Here is a 17,500-nt window from a genome sequence, read left to right as displayed (position 1 = left end):
CCAAAAATAGCACTGGTCCTAGGACCGACCCCTGTGGGACCCCGCTCGTCACAGGTGCCCACTGTGATACATCATTACGTACCATGACTCGTTGTTGCCTCCCTGTCAGGTATTCTCTGATCCATTGCAGTGCCCTTCCTGTTATATGCGCCTGATGCTCTAGCTTCTGCACTAATCTCTTGTGAGGAACTGTGTCAAAGGCCTTCTTGCAGTCCAAGAAGATGCAATCAACCCACCCCTCTCTCTCTTGTCTTACTTCTGTTATTTTATCGTAAAACTCCAGAAGGTTTGTGACACAGGATTTGCCTTCCGTGAATCCGTGCTGGTTGGCATTTATACTCCTGTTCCGTTCCAGGTGCTCCACCACTCTCCTCCTGACAATCTTCTCCATAATTTTGCATACTATACACGTCAATGACACAGGTCTATAGTTTAGTGCCTCTTTTCTGTCTCCTTTTTTAAAAATGGGAACTACATTTGCCGTCTTCCATACCTCAGGTAGTTGCCCAGTTTCCAGGGATGTGTTGAAGATTGTGGCAAGTGGCACGCACAACATATCTGCTCCCTCTCTAAGGACCCACGGGGAGATGTTGTCCGGTCCCATTGCCTTTGAGGTATCGATGTCCCTTAGCAGTTTCTTCACCTCCTCCTCATCTGTATGTATGTCGTCCAACACTTGTTGGTGTATTCCTTGCTGGTGTCCCCATCTGGTCTGTCCCCCCAGAGTCCTTCCTGTCTCTACTGTAAATACTTCCTTAAATCTCGTGTTGAGCTCCTCACATACCTCTTGATCGTTTCTTGTGAGTTCTCCACCTTCTTTCCTCTGCCTTATCACCTGGTCCTTGACTGTTGTCTTCCTCCTAATGTGGCTATACAACAGTTTCGGGTCAGATTTGACTTTCGATGCTATGTCGTTTTCATACTGTCGCTGGGCCTCCCTCCTTATCTGTGCATACTCGTTTCTGGCTCTTCTACTAATCTCCTTGTTTTCCTGGGTCCTATGCCTCCTGTACCTTTTCCATTCTCTGTTGCACTTAGTTTTTGCCTCCCTACACCTTCGGGTAAACCAAGGACTCGTTTTGGTCTTCCTATTATTTCTGTTTCCCTTGGGAACAAAACTTTCCTCTGCCTCCTTGCACTTTGTTGCCACATATTCCATCATCTCGTTTACTGATTTTCCTACCATTTCTCTGTCCCACTGAACCTCCTGCAGGAAGTTTCTCATACCTGTGTAGTCCCCCCTTTTATAGTTTGGCCTGTCCCCTTCAGTTCCTGTTACCTTCTCCACTTGTAACTCTACTATATAGTCAAAACTCAGCACCACATGATCGCTAGCTCCAAGGGGCCTCTCGTAAGTGATGTCCTCAATGTCCGAACTGCTCCGGGTGAACACAAGATCCAGTCTTGCTGGCTCATCCTCCCCTCTCTCTCTGGTAGTGTCCCTGACATGTTGATGCATGAGGTTTTCAAGTACCACATCCATCATCTTGGCTCTCCATGTTTCGGGACCCCCATGTGGCTCCAGGTTTTCCCAGTCGATCTCCCTGTGGTTGAAATCGCCCATTACCAGTAACTTTGCTCTGCTCGAGTGAGCTCTTCTTGCCACCTCAGCCAGTGTGTCCACCATCACCCTGTTGTTTTCTTCGTAATCCTCTCTTGGCCTCCTGCAGTTCTGTGGTGGGTTATACATCACTCCAATGACTACTTTATGTTCTCCGGACTGAATTGTACCTACAATGTAGTCTCTTTCTCCAATCATGTCCATGCCTTCCATTTCCTCAAATCCCCATCGGTGTTTTATGAGCAGTGCAACCCCTCCTCCCCCTCTACTCCTTCTATCTTTCCTCAGGATCTGATATCCTGTTGGGAAGATTGTGTCTGTTATTGTCTCAGCGAGTTTTGTTTCTGTGACTGCTATGATGTCTGGGGATTTTTCACTGATTCTTTCATTCCACTCCTCATGTTTATTCGTTATTCCATCCGCGTTTGTGTACCAAACCTTTAGTTTCTTTTCTATCATTGTGGTCATGCAAGAATATTGGGGTTGGGGGAGGGAGAGCCTTGGTGGGGGCCTATATGGGGCTGTGGTGTAGGTGGGGTTTGTGTTGATGGGGGTGGGGTCAGAATGCCCATAAGGGACAGCTGTTGGGGTGAGGTTTGTGATATGGGGGTTGGTGGTAGAGGGAACAGTGAGTGGGTTGTAGTATAGGTTGCTCAGTTGCGATGGGAATGTCGCGGGTGGAGTCTTTTGGTGGGAGATTCTGTGGGGTGTGTTTGCCCTTCCTCCTGTGTCTGGGTCCTGCTCATTTTCATTGCTTCCCGTTCCTCCTTGCGTCTCTGTACCCTCTCTTTCAGTGTAGTCCTTTCTTCTTGTGTTCTGTCGCGGTCGTGTGTGTGTGTGTGTGTGTGTGTGTGTGTTTGTGAATGTGTGTGGTGTTAAAGTGTACCATATAACTTAAACAAAATTCATGTTAAAAAAAAATAAACAATAGCTTTACATAGTAAGGGTAACCACGAAGGAAGGTGTCAAGACACATACCTGTGAGCCGTAGTTGTCGCCCAGGGAAGGCTGGGCGTTAGTGTAGATAAGATGATGCAGGTCTGGCGGGAGGCACTGAACTATACTGGCTGGGAGACCCGTCTTGAGCTGTGGACCCGTCAAGCTGGAGCTGCGAAGCCCCGTACTGGGGTGACCTGTTCACACAACAACCATACATTGTTACGCTTACTTAAAACATTGTGTGAATGTGTTTCTTCTTCTTTGGGTCCCCAGTAATCACCAACGTCTCTTCAACCTTCTTTATCAGAAAATTCACTACATTTGCCCACTACCGTTAATTCATCACTTTCCTGATCGATGATGAAGGTTTTCATTCTTCCTGTGAAGTTTTATTCTTCACATCCTCCAGCTCTACCCTCAGCTCCATACAAGGTTTATTAACTATTATGGTTTAGGTTAATATTATCTTCTAATAGGATGGAGTTTGGGCTCAACAAGAAACTAAATTCTTTCATTAAAAAAGCAGAAAGATATTTGCAGATATATTTAAATGTTCTTATCAGTGAAGGGTGAAAATATGACAGGGAAAAAAAATTGAAGATAAAATTAAAAATGGTTAGGGAATCAAAAGGCAAAATTTAAGGTATGTGTGAGAAACATTCTTGATAAGACTGATCTACCTGAAACAAATACAGAACAACATATATGATAATAGCGAATAAAATGAGCACCATCTAAATTAAACAATTATTTTCTGTAATTATTCCCACTTGAATGATACAGATAAATCCTTGAAAAATAAAATTTTATGAAGGACGGAAGAAAAAGAAAGTAATGAAAGATTTCACTCTGCATTAACATTATTTTTAAATGTGTAAACAGCTTTACACTAAAACATTTAGAAATTATATACGGAGACCGGAGTATATGAAGAGACAAAGAGAGCTTGATAGAATGGTAAGGGAATGTAAAAAAATAGTGTGTGAAGATTTATCATCAAATTTTTACTGAAAATAAGAAAAACTTTTGGAAGGAGATTAATAACTCAAGAAACCCAAGAGAGGTACTGCAAAGATGGAAGGAATATTTTGAAAAGTTGTTAAATGTTGATGAGGAAAGAGAAGTAATGATTTCATGCAGTGATCAGGGAGGTACAACATCTTGTAGGAGGAATGATGAGTCAGGTGTGTGGGGAAAGTGGATGATATAGTGCATTTAATGAAAAGGGATAAAATAGCTTGGATGGATGGAATATAATTTCGAAGTGGCTGATGTAGTTGTTCAGTGAATGTTTGAAAGAAGAAAAACTGCTTAAGCGGTGCAAGGAGAGTATATAGATCCTTTGGAAAAGGGTAAAACGGGACGAGAGTGAGTGTAATAATTATAAGGGTAAGTGAATAGCAAAATTTTTATTGAAAGAATTAAGCATAAGCCATAAAGTAATATTGCTCAGGAGGAAGATTTAGGAAAGGTAGAGGATGTATAAATCAAGTGTTTATTTTGACGCATATAAGTGAGCATAACTTAGGATATTTCTACTGAATTTATAGATTTAGAAAAGGCATGCGATAGGGTGAATAGGAGAGCAATGTGGCAGATGACGCAATTGTATGAAAAAATAGTAGATTACTTGTATCAATAAAGAATTTTTTTGTGGACATTGAGATTCTGGAAAGGGTATATAGGAAAGATAAGAGATTCTAAAGAGAATTTGCTAAGGTTGATGGAAAATCTGGGAGGGTATGTAAATGAAAGAAACTAAAAGTGAACAGAGGTAAGAACAACGCGATGAGAGTAACAAAATAAATATGGGGAATGAAAGACTGAATATCAAACTCGAGGAAAGAAAGGAAGAAGCAAATGTATTTAAATATTTAGGAGTGGACATGTCGACGGATAGGTCTATGAAAGACAAGGTAAAGTAAAGAACATAAAATTGAAAAATGGGTTGGTGTAATGAGGCATCTATGGAGACAAAAAAACATTATCCATTGAGGTGAAATGGGGCATATTTCAGAGTATAATAGTACTGTATAAAACTGTTATACAGGTGTGAAACAAGGGTTTCAAACGTCGTAATGTGGAGATTGGAGGCAGTGCAGATGTCATTTTTGAGAGCGTTGTATGGTGTACATACTGAGGAGAATTCGGAGTTAGTGGATTAAAAGTTGTGGAGTTACTAAAAGTGGAATTCAAAGAGGAGAGGCTGTTATATTTGTATACACTTCTAGTTATCTTATTTTGTTCCCAAATAAGACAACTAGAAGTGTATATAAATCTGGGGTGGAGATGGGTAGGGGTAGGGAGTCATCCCATGATGAGTTGGAGGGAGGGGGAAAAGGTTTTGAGTGTCATGGGCTTCAACATCCACCAGGCTAGTTTGAGCACATTAGATCAGAGTGAATGAAGTCAAGTGCTTTTTATGACTAGACATGCAGTTAGAATATAATCAACGTAACATTTTCAAACGGATTCAGGAAAACTGGTTAGCCCGAATTGAGCCCTGGTGGTAGGAGTTACAGCGGCTACGCTCTATGGGAGAGATGAGGATGTTGCAGTTCGGAGGGGCTACTTGAAGTGGGATGTTAGCACACTTTTTGCAAACCTGTGATTGACTGAATGTTGATAAATGCGTTTCCTCTTTTTGGCTCACCCTAACTCGGTTGGAGTCAGCTGATGTGTCACAAAAAATTGCGACCTGTTCTTTCTGCTGATGATAGAAATATATTTTTTCATATTTTTGAAAACGCCTCTTCTTATCGGCTTCAGGCTTTCAACGCTAGAATATCTTAAAGGAAGATATGGAATGTTACTTAACTGTGCAAGTGTCAATCTGCCAATTCTTTAGTGCTCTTCAGGGGCTCTAAGGAATTTTGTTATCACGTTGAAAAATTAAAATCAATGTCATACCCTCCTATTCTTCACCATATTATTATTTTTTTACGATATTTCCTTCAGCTGCTTAGGAGATTCTAATTTTTATCCTACATTTCAGAAAATTAACTTATTCAAGATTTCAACTGTATTTTGTAAATGCTATGGCCTAGCTTATCTTCTTGCAAGGGGAGGAAAATTTGCGTGAGATTCATGAATATCAGTCTGTCAACGAAATTAACTACTCTATCATGTGTTCAACAATATCAGTGTAATGAAAATAAATATAAAACTCTATTGGTCTAGGAAAAAACCTAGTTTCGTCGGCAAGTTTATTCAGGTATACACAAATACAGATACATAGGTTATCATACATAGCAGCGCATGTACAGAGAACCTATGATAACCCAAAAAAGTCAAAGTGACTTATTTCCATTCGGGTCCTTTTAATACCGTATTATTATACTATAAAGGAGATAATATCTTAGTATTATACTATAAAGGAGATATACTAGGAATAAGGTAAAATGACTTATTTATATTTACGTGTGTGTTAGCTAAAAAAAAATAATAAATCATTCTCATCCCTTTCTGTCGCTACATTCATTAGGCACCTTTTGGCTCTCTTCTTGAACTGGTTCATGCTATGACTGGTTTTGACATATACAGGCAGTCTGTACCATTCCTTTATTGCTGTACAATAAAAGGTGTTTGAAGCCTGGCCACTGAATATGGGTACTACAAAGTTGTGCTCTCTCCCCGTAGTACTAATATTGCTTTGGTTCCCAACCTTGACAAAATTGGCAGCAAGATATTCTGGACACTGTGAGCAATTTTATAAACTTGATTTAACTTAAGTTGTTTTACTTAGTCTTCAACATTCAGCATATGCAATTGGTCACATATTTGCAAAGGGTTTAACTAGGTTGATTTTTCCGTTACTAGGCCTCTTAGAGAGGGTGTTGATCGAAAGTACTGGGATTTCCGAGAATGTTAAGTTACAGGTGCTAAAACCTTCCTGAAAGGGTTGAACTAAAAATTCTGGAATATCTTCCGGTTCCTGTAATTTTTGAGAGAGAGTTAAGTTATACTTAGATCTCTTGAGGAGAATGCGTTGCAGCTCTTCTGCCTCTTGCCTCTTGAGGATATTATGATAGAACAACTAAGTCTCTTAGTTGAGTTCTGTGATATAAGGAGTGCCTCCTTAGATTGTACAATGACTGGAACTTATCTAATTTTCATTATATCATCATGAACATTTTTATAATTATATTAATTGTGAATTGTACTTTCCTATTTGTTTTAAGAGCTAAAAGGTCTAAGTGGTCTGTTGTTGAATATTGCTATTTATATTCACCTCGATTTGTATATCGTGAAGACTAATGAGCTTATTGGCTGTTTGGTAAGCATGTCCGAATTTTTCATTTCATCAAGGGCCTCTCTTCGACAACAAAAGTTTTGAAGAATAAAAGAAAAAAGTAACCTAAGACATTTTTTAAATGTGATAACTAATAACCAGACATTAATTGTTTACATTTGCATCAACTGTGAGTAATAATACTAATTATAATAACTTAAAGCATTTCTTTAAAATAACACAGTTTCCCGTACTACATTTTCTTTAATTTATATGGACATTACCACTACTAATTTTACACCAATAAGGCTAGTATAAATTTAGTTCATTTGTGGCAGTTGCATAAAAAATATTACACTTTAATGAGTCTTGTCGTAGAAACCTTCATTCATTACTAATGAAAATTATTAAAAAATATCTTACAGAGCCTAAACTTTGTCATATATTTCTTAATGAATGATGGCAATTTTTTTTTAACGAAACACGAGAAAATTCCAATTTTTATATTCAGCGACTGACCTGGGATGCCCAAGGCTGAGCCTGGGCGTGTGGGTAGCGTGATGTCAGGCATCTTGGAGATGTTAGCCAGGTTAGTCATGCTGGAGGAAGGTCTGGTCATGGCTAGTGAGGCGCCCATCCTGGCCGTGGCGGTGCCGTCCAGGGAAGACTGACGAGCCATCTGCGACCTGCACCGGGCCAGAACGTCCACCGCTCAGTCAGTCAGCCACACACCAGTGTAACGTCATATACTCTACTACCGTGTAGCTAGTCATTAGAGCAGGTGACTGTAAGCTTAGCAGCACGTTTAATTATTGTAACTAGTCACTAGTGCAGAAGACTGTAAGCTTAGCAGCACGTTTAATGTAACTAGCCATTAGAGCAAATGACTATAAGCTTAGCAGCACGTTTATTGTCTACTTTGTTAGTTTTGTTAGCAAATTTATGCCTTTGTATGAGTCAACGAAAGAAAAAAAAATCAGTATTTTAGGAAATTAAAGACTGAGGATAGTTTATAATGTTACTGTGCTGCACTGAATTATACTGTACATAACTGAGGTGCTGGGCAATAAAATTCAACTAGTTGCTAGTGTAAAATGACCTAATGTTAAGAAAAAGGAAAACATTAATGTTCCTAATACCAAAAGACACTGAGGTTGATCCGTATTCTTGCGGTTAAATTACCATTACATAGATTCTAAACTACACATAAACGATTAGCGACTAATTGTGCCATAATCATCGCGGAAAGGTTTTAAACGGGGGAGAGGGGGGAGGGAGATCATTGCTGTAGGGTTTAGATAGCGAACTTATCATTGAAGACCTGGACAACGAATTGTTGAACGAAAAAAAGAGAAATTGGACAGCATTGCTTATAAAAAAATTTTTTGATAGGTTCGCTACCTTTTACCTCAGTCATTAGGGAAGCACTGTCACATTGTGCTTGATTTCTAAATAATTGCTTCTCTGTATCCCCTTAATTCAGCTAGTTTTATATAGAGTTTAGGGGTAGAATGTTATGCTTTGATAATTATTTCATAAGCCAAATATATAAGCCTGAAAGAAATGCATTCATTAGTGGTGCTGCTGATATCTTATAAAGACACATTTCTGTTTCTTATTTCTTTTTCAGCATCAAAAGGTAACACATGCAACTTTTTTTTTTTAATATTTGAGGGGATATAGGGGTCTCAATATTTTATGTTTTTGTTAATCATAACGTAAGCATGAAATGGGATATTTTTTCTTGAAAAACATCAAATGAATGGAGATAGGATATTTCCATCAAAGATTCCATGCAGTTACTTTTAAATATTCAACTTTCAAGGTGCATAGGAGACAAAGTAACTGAACTGACATTAAAAAAAAAAACATTCGCCATTATCATACTTGTTCCTATGCAAAACAAGCAGTTGGAAATATGTAATTAACATGTAATTAATGCAATTAGCTGTTAATGGTTAACCTGTAAAGAAAAGTATGATTAATACAAAACGTTATTTAAGGGGTTTGGTATATATAATACATCATAATTTTATTGCAATGAAAGTTATATTAGGTGGGTGTGAGTTCTGAAAAAAAAAATCAGATTGCACAAAATATATAATAAGTCAGTCCAAGGGCTTCTTTCCTTGTTGGGTTGACAGTATATTGACGGCCAGTCAATGAAACAATTTGCGTACGTAATAATAATAGTAACATGAAGTCACGTAGTGAAAAATAAAGACCCACATAATTATTTTGCTAAAGTTGGCCTGATAGCACTCTTCGTGGGCCGTATGCCTACATCTAGTACGTTCTGTGATAGCTCTAGGCTAGGCTGAGCTACCTCCTCCATCTCAAGTGCGTTCATTAGACTGGAAGTGAGCTACATCAGCTTCGACTGTATTATATAGACGGTGGGGTGGTGCAGAAGTCTAGGCTTTATGTTGCCTGCTAAGATGGCTCGAGGAAGCACTCGGGCTATCTTAGCACCATTGGCACGTTTTTATTCACGTTCAGGCATCTAAATGCCACTGTGTGGTGAAACGTTACCTCAAAAAAGATTCCCAAGAGTTACACATGTGTCTAATTTATCACTGTATGATTCTTACTGGTTAAATTTTTCTCCATAAATATAATAATTTATGCATCAAAGCGTAGTCTCTTTGTGGTTCGAGTTCTCAAGAGCTTGTTTATTTCCTTTAGGCTACGTAGCAAAAATGTATATTTGATGTTGTTTGATATCAAGCCACATGGCTTGATATCCAATTAAATATTATCTTATCTTCGTTGTATTTTGGAGTAGTGTCCTTAGAGTGTTATTAGAGGTCATGTGACTATTTCTTTCAAAGACTTCACAGCGTAGCGCTAGTCTTACATGGATGACTGAATGCTGGTGCTGTGTGTGGATATGTTGTTACTTGTTGCTTAGGGCTACAATTTATGACTACATGCACGCTAGTGGACTGAATTGTCTGAGTATTATCAAGAGTCTTTTATCGAAAATGCATCTCGATGGGTGTTCGTAAGTGAGCACCTTGCCGGAACTACTATAACTCAGAATTGTTAACTCGGTTATGATTAAATAACATGGAATTTCTTTATCAGTGTGTGCATCGTGACAAATGTCTGCAAGCAAGCTAGTTATGTCACTACGAGAGTTGTAGATAAATGATTCAGAGAACCGACTTGTCGGTGAATAACAATTACTGTTTTGTTATAATGAATCGTCAGTACGCTTTATTTCTGAGAGGTAAGAATAAATTCGTGAAAGCAGCGAAGTGTTTATTGAATCTTCTGGACAGTGACTTCCCAACGTTACTGATGTAGTGCTTAAATATTATGTACGAAAAGAGGGAAAAACAGTTTAGTTCACTGTTTTATATATTATTGCAGAAGGTCTTATTCCATTAGGGAGTTGATTTAGTCTTAAGACCTCCTTATGCAATTTAAAAATTGATATAGCTTGTCTGTTAATCAGAATGAGAAATTAAATTGCTTAGTGTAAGTAATATTGCCATAATTTTTAGTAAGAGTTATAAAAATGTAGCCACTTAATGAATGCCCAATTAATGAAAAAAAATTAAAAAGAATTCTAAGGTCTTTTCTCAATATATCAGAATGTTAAAAAGCAAACAGTTTTGAATTTCAGGCAAAAAATAGCCAGGTACATTTAATGAAAATTATATCGAGAAGAAATTTTTTTCAGCCTTGATTTAAGCACAGGCAACTTGGTCCCACACTGGACCAATGCGTCCAGCGTGAGCTGGACGACAAGGTATTGGTCCAGTGTGGTACGGTTGGTAAAGCACTGCGTACCTTGTTCCAAGGTTCGTAGGTTCGAGTCTCCTTCGGCCAGAGATCAGTGTTTGTGAATATTTCGCCTGCTCTTGTGAATTCTAAGCATATATATTTAATATTTCGAGTACGGATGTGTGACGAGGTCAGCTGGTTCTTACTCCTCGTGGATAGAAGAAAGTTAACCATGTATGTAGTGAGATAACAGGTGTATAGTGTGCAGTGATGATAACAGGTGTATAGTGTGCAGTGATGATAGCAGGTGTACAGTGTGCAGTGATGATAGCAGGTGTACAGTGTGCAGTGATGATAACAGGTGTACAGTGTGCAGTGATGATAGCAGGTGTACAGTGTGCAGTGATGATAGCAAGTGTGCAGTGATGAGTGATGATAACAGGTGTACAGTGATGAGTGATGATAACAGGTGTACAGTGTGCAGTGATGTGATGATACAGGTGTACAGTGTGCAGTGATGATAGCAAGTGTGCAGTGATGAGTGATGATAACAGGTGTACAGTGTGCAGTGATGAGTGATGATAACAGGTGTGCAGTGATGAGTGATGATAACAGGTGTACAGTGTGCAGTGATGTGATGATACAGGTGTACAGTGTGCAGTGATGATAACAGGTGTATTACCGCTATTCTGGGACATAGCCTTTGCACCGTGTCTGTTGTGAACTTAAGAAATTATGTTACGTACACAACATACATTTTAAGGAATATCTAAAGGCTCTTAATTTAACAGTAGGCTTACAAACTCAGTCAAATTTACTTCAGGCAGCTAGTGCACATTTAGTCCCGCACAACGTACAAATAGTCACGTAGTCAAGAATATATTGTCATAATTATAAGTCCAGAAAATTAATATGAAAAAAGGAAAGAGTAGATGCGCATATAAACTCTGTGGAAAACAAATGAACATTATGGAACCCCAAAAATAACAGGACTTATATATGGCCATAAGACACTGGAGTGTAATATAATATTAACATCTTAAGATATGATGAATAATGAATACAGAAAAATTATATTAAATTCAAGTATTAGTTGATAAACTGTATATATAGCATTGAGTACATACTGTCCGTCAGTTTAAGAAGTTCTAGCAAGCCACTTTACCTGATTACATTGGTTTTATACTTACGATGAGAAAACAACAGGAAAGCTAAGAGTTTGCTGATGAGTACTTACGAACTGTAAATGAAAAGACAGAGGTTTGCAAGGGAAGTATATACAGTCTGGTATGCAAAGAAAAAATAGTAAAAAAAATTAGTCCAAGAAGTCAACAAGGATACTAGAGGCATAAACAACTCGCCCGCAGCCTTCATGGATCACAGTGGGCTTAACTAAGAATCCATGGTGCTGTGCCAGCAAGGTAACTTCACTCACATCACCCAGTCTAGTAACAATTAAATTAGGTCGAGCTTAGTTAAAATAATTACTTGGCACAGGGTGACTGTTAGCACAGCACGACGCGATCCATGTGCGACGCAGGCGAGTGTCTGTGGCGCCAGAAACATATGCTGTCTTGAGGATTCTACACTGGAGCTCACAAGAAGAGTGAGGAATGTGCGAGGACGGAGAGAGGGGGAAGAGGCATCACAGAGAGTTTGTGCTAACGACCACTGACATCAGGACAACAGGTAAGGCTTAACTGAAAGAACGCTCCACATTTGAGGTACCATAAGCTGCTCATACACAGACTCCAGTAGACTTACGGATTGTATTGTTCTCAAACAATCACACACACACATGCATATATTTATACTTTTAGCAACTAACACTCTACCAGGGAGGAGAGATTCTGCCTGGTTAAGACCAGGAGGATACCGAACTCACGTTATTACCACACTACAAAAGTAATATACAATATATTTGAGTGATTCAGCAGATTTTATTTATTGCTTGCAAGCCCATTTTCAAGGCTACGTCCAGGTTTTTAAGACAACACAAAGGCGAAGTCATGTACCATATACCCATAACACCAACAAGATAGTTTTCTTGCTGGACCCTCGTTATCGAAACGGAACTTTGACGCTCTAATTTATTATTATGGCTCGTTGAGGTTGTCTTAATCAAAATACTTTCCATCTCTAAAGGGCTCTTAATTATTCATACGACCTTGCGGTTGTTATGTACGTGTGTGTGTAGCCTCATGCGTGCAAATCCAGCGCTCAAGGCTTTGTGACTTGTGGCACCTCCCTCCTTCCTCACTTCCTTTTTCATTGGATATTTTCATTTATTTGGATGAGTGGGGTGTTTCTCGACAGTCGGAAGTCTTCAGCGAGGCTGCAAATTACCCACCTCTTTGATAAACTTCCTTCATTTGTAAACAGGTGGTTTCACCAGACGCCTTCCTACTTTGGCGGTCTTCTAGCTGAAGAAAGCCTATGGCAGTACAGCGATGTTGTAGTTCCCTGTCCTCTCCAGTCTCTGAGACTGTTTCAGTGCCCATAGTAATTACTAGATAAATCGTTGTTCATGTTACTCACGTGAGTAATATGAACCAACATGTTTCTTTTTTTTCACTGCATGTAAATCTCTGGTAATATGGCTGGTGCTGCCCCAGATCATGCAGAATCCTTGATGAATGTGGATGACCTTGCAATGTACAGCTCAGTGTTGACACAAAAGATGGCATGTCATCAGCTTCATCTGACAGTGAGGCACATCGCTATTTCCATCGGCAACAAGTTTTTATCTCGAAAGACTGTAGCTTCTCTATCTTCTTAAGAAAAAATCTGACACGGAATTAAATCACAGAGCAGTGAGACTCGAACCTATGGATTCAAGCTCCACCCGCTCTGTACTCACCTAGTTGAAGTTGCAGGGGTCGAGTTCTAGCTCCTGGCCTTTGATTTGTTTGCAATGGTATTATAGCGATTTCGTAAGTCATTACATCGTCATCATTCTCTGTTCGTTATTCAGTGTATTTATGTCCATTCTGTAATATGGAGATCAGAACTGAGCAGCATAGTCTAAGCGAGGCCTTACCAAGGATATACAAAGTTGAAGTATAACTTGAGGATCTCTGCTTTTTATGCTTCTTGAAATGATGCTAAGAATTCTATTACCCTTACTGTGAACACTTGTGCACTGTTGCCTTGATTTTATATTACTGTTAACCACAGCTCCCTATTCCTTTTCGCATTCAGTTTGATTGAGATCTTCATTATTTCTCCGACCACAACATCAACATATCTAAGTTATTCTGTAGTTCTCTTGTATCCTCATCAGAATTTACTTGACGGCCTATTTTAGTGTCATCGGCAAAATTGCTTATCTATGACGTTTGTGTACATTGTGAACATGGGTCCCAACACTGACCCCTGTGCAACACCACTGATAACAGGTCCCTATTCCCATTTCTCTCTTTTAATGCAAACTCTATTGCCTATTCAGCTAAAACTCGAATCAAAAGATAATTTCTCCTCTTATTCCGTGTGCAGCTACGTTCTTCAACAGTCTTTTGGTTGTAACTCTCCCCAAGGTCTTACTGAAATTCATATACACAATATTGTAATATTTATCTTGGTCTACCGCCTTAGATATCTTAGTATCTAAGGTGGTAGACCACAGGTTATTTAGGTTAGAACTTATGAACGCCCCTTGTAAAAGAGTGCCGAGATTAATTAATTAAATTACTGTTTTCAACGCGACGTCGAATTTCGTTCATAACTATTGGTTTCATTTGCTTTCCTGCAATTAAAATTACGCTAACTGGTCTATGGGTTAAAGTTAACGAACTGTCTCCCTATGCCATTTTCCACTTACCTGGTGCGATATTCCTTTCAAGTGACTGGTTGGAGACCATGTAATGGCTTCCTATAGAATCCCTGTGAACAGCTCACCAGGGGCTGATGACTTCTGTGGTTTAAATCTATCTATTTGTTTGAGAACCATGTCACTAGTGACTTTGATCTTGCATAATTTATTTTCGTCCTGACTTGATATATTTTATTTCTTGGCTTTCATTTATGTCTTCTTGTTTGAAATACAGAAAGGAAATAAGTATTAAACATGGTACACATTTCTTCGTCACTAACTGTGAGATAACCCGAGTTACATTTGAATGGGCCTATCTCTTCCCTAATCTTGTTCCCATACACCTGAAAGAAACCCACTGGGTTGGTCTTTAATTCCCTCACAAGCTTTATTTCACATCTTCTAGTCTTTATTACTCCTTTTAGACCTTTGCTCTGACAATAGATATAGTAACCCATGAGGTTATTCCTCCTCTGTCTTGGTACTCTTATAAATGCCTCAATTTTCACCCTTAAGACGTCATAGTCCATTATTCATTCATTTAGGTTTATGTTTGATTTAATTTTTGTTTGGAATATATATGCACTGCGCAGCTTGTACGATGCGCTGGAAAATGTCGTATTGGCACCCATCATCAACTTATGTGTTCTCCGTCCTAATAATCCCTAGTCGTGTTACCCCAGTCCACACTGCTCAGAAACTCCATCATCCCAACAAAATACGAGGCATAAAAATCAGGAACTCATTGGGTGACAATGGGTTCTCCTCTTAGTGCCGTATTGCCATATTACATGGTTAACATACGTCAAGGACGTCTTGATCATAGTACCCCTAACTTTCGTAACTCCAGAGAGCAACTCAACCAGGTGGAATCCTCTATACAGTTCACCTTAGAAGAGGAACAGCACGATTCCGTTCCCTTTTTCAATGTTCTCCTGAATAAAGATAATGACACCGTCAAGAACATCTACAGGAATTCAGCAAATAGAGACGATTTTATTCACAACTAGGGCGATAACTGGTTTCTTTCTGTGTTCCCTTAGGACATGCAGCGGTGAAGATTTAATTGAAAAAAAAAGAATACATAGAGAGAACCTTAAATTCCCTTAAATTTCCTGAAAAGATTATCACCTCCTGAAAGACTAAAGCCCTCAAGATATTTTCAAATCCCAGGGAAACTACTGTCGATCGGAAGCTGATTCTACCTGCAGGAAAGACAGCGACTTTATCACACCTACTCTTCGTACAGTTGACACTGGTGTTGGGGTACCTACCACAAACACTATAAAATTTACCATCGCCCCACTAAAAACAGTTACAGCAGTGGCATACAGTATCTCATGCGGGGGATGCGATTACGTGTACATAGGAGAAACATCAAGGAGACAGATTCTTAATTACAAGAACACAGACGCTCCAGAAAGATGGATGAAATTCGTGATGCATGTGTGGCATACACAAGCTCATACGTCATGAACTTTAAACGAGCCCTTTTTTTATACCAAGAAAGCAACAGCGAGAGGCAGTTATATTTTGAATCACTTACCAGACATGCAAAATCAATCACTAAAACTACACTAGAACAACATTAAAATCACAAATGACCAAGCCCAGCCTGCGTGATTCAGGCCACATCTAATGTTACCTCCCCCCGATTTGTCACTGCCTGATGACAGTTCATCCATCCTTAACCGGGGGTTACATCGCCCAACACCTGACTCCACTTAATTTTGATACTCTTTTTATTTGATAAAGCCTCATATAGGCGTAAGATCCTACTAATAATTGTATGGCTACGCCATACTTCGTCAATGAGTGTGTGCTTTTGGAGGACATGGGGGAAAAAAATCTGTTGTGGGTTGCGACTCAACGATGGGCCCATGATAAGTAGGGAAAATTAGAACGCTTAAAGCTCTTGAGAAAAATAATGTACGAAGATCACCGTTTGGATAAATTTCTAACAGGCATTGTTACAAAGCTAGGAATTAAAATGACGGTAAAGCAGTAAAGATCAATGATGGATGGAGGACATAACACCAACAAGAAAGTGGACAGAGAAATAGTGCCAAATAAGCCAGCCAACCGCTGCTGCATACGGACCAGAGTTTGGTCAGCAAGTAAGTGTGGTGCCGTGGTCATCGCTACATCCACCTGCTGTCAGTAGACAGTACTGTCTCTAGCACTTCATGCCAGAGGTTGAGTCTTGCTGTCTCCCCACCATAAAGCCAAGAGTGCCACTGACCTATGTCAGGTGGTCCTCTTTGCTTTATGGTGCATGTGCTGGATTATTATTCAGGACCACTGACCTATGTCAAGTGGTCCTGAATAATAATGCAGCAGCATCCTCAGCAGTTCTCCGGCCGGTGTCAATGACATGAGTCTGTAATACTCCATCACGTTCTATAATTTTGATTATAAGTTACTGATGATTTTTAATGTCATTTTTATGAGTATCTCTTTCCATTAGAGATATTCCACCCGTGATGTTTTGTTTATCTTTTGCTACGCACTTTCTACTTGTCATACGCAAATCAACAAATGTGTCAAAAATAATCGATACAGCTGCTACGTGTGTTAAACTCACGTATGAAACGAAACTTTTTAATTAGATAAGGTTTCGCTCTAAATAAGGCTTTATCCATAGGGTTCTATCTACAGGGATTTACCTATAAGTTTTTATGTATAAGGCTTCATCAAATTTTTATGAACTTAATAGACTTATTTAGAGCGAAACGTCGTCTAACAGAAAAATTCTCTCTGCTACGGATGTTTTACATTCTTAACCTTCTCCTCAATAAATTCTAATTGTGATAGCACCTATTTAGAACTCCGCATTGTATCATAAGGACGTTCCTGTATCTCTGTTAGCCACTGCAGCGGCTCTGTAATAGCTTGTACCCAAGTAAGTAATTTGATCTTCAACTCGTAATGAAATCTTTTATGGAGGCTATTTACCTGTTTTGCTTCTATAAACTACTATTTTTTTTAATAGCGCTTCAGTAAAGACTTGAGAAGACAACCTTATAATATGTGATCTTTGTGAACATGGACAGAAGACATGGTCTACCCCTAATGCAGAAGCGTTCTTTCAGTTCTAAATTTGACAACAAACGAGTGTTATTCGTAGTACGCAAATATTACTTCTTCTTTTTTAAGTGCAGGGCAAACACGCAGTATTTATTATGGCTTAAGGCATCAAAATTTGAGTACCTCTTCCTCCTACCTG

General features: G+C 39.1%; 1 protein-coding gene across 14 annotated transcripts in view; it reads right to left on the bottom strand.

Moving 5' to 3' along the window:
• LOC128686427 (histone-lysine N-methyltransferase 2D) overlaps positions 1 to 17,500 on the bottom strand; it is a 632,197-nt gene that overhangs the window by 54,052 nt on the left and 560,645 nt on the right. For 13 of the 14 annotated variants that reach the window (XM_070085781.1, XM_070085784.1, XM_070085776.1 and 10 more), the window contains 3 exons: positions 17,498 to 17,500; positions 7,251 to 7,417; positions 2,540 to 2,694 (listed from right to left, as the gene is read on the bottom strand). The exon at positions 17,498 to 17,500 is cut by the window's right edge and continues 279 nt beyond it. In XM_070085781.1, the coding sequence (XP_069941882.1) occupies positions 2,540 to 2,694; positions 7,251 to 7,417; positions 17,498 to 17,500 (325 nt within the window). The remainder of the gene's footprint in view (positions 1 to 2,539; positions 2,695 to 7,250; positions 7,418 to 17,497) is intronic. The other variant, XM_070085782.1, reaches the window with a different exon arrangement.

Source organism: Cherax quadricarinatus, chromosome 17, assembly GCF_038502225.1.
Source record: "Cherax quadricarinatus isolate ZL_2023a chromosome 17, ASM3850222v1, whole genome shotgun sequence".
Taxonomy (NCBI): domain Eukaryota; kingdom Metazoa; phylum Arthropoda; class Malacostraca; order Decapoda; family Parastacidae; genus Cherax; species Cherax quadricarinatus.
The sequence above is the reverse complement of the archived record's forward strand: the minus strand, read 5'-3'. Positions and strand labels throughout refer to the sequence as shown.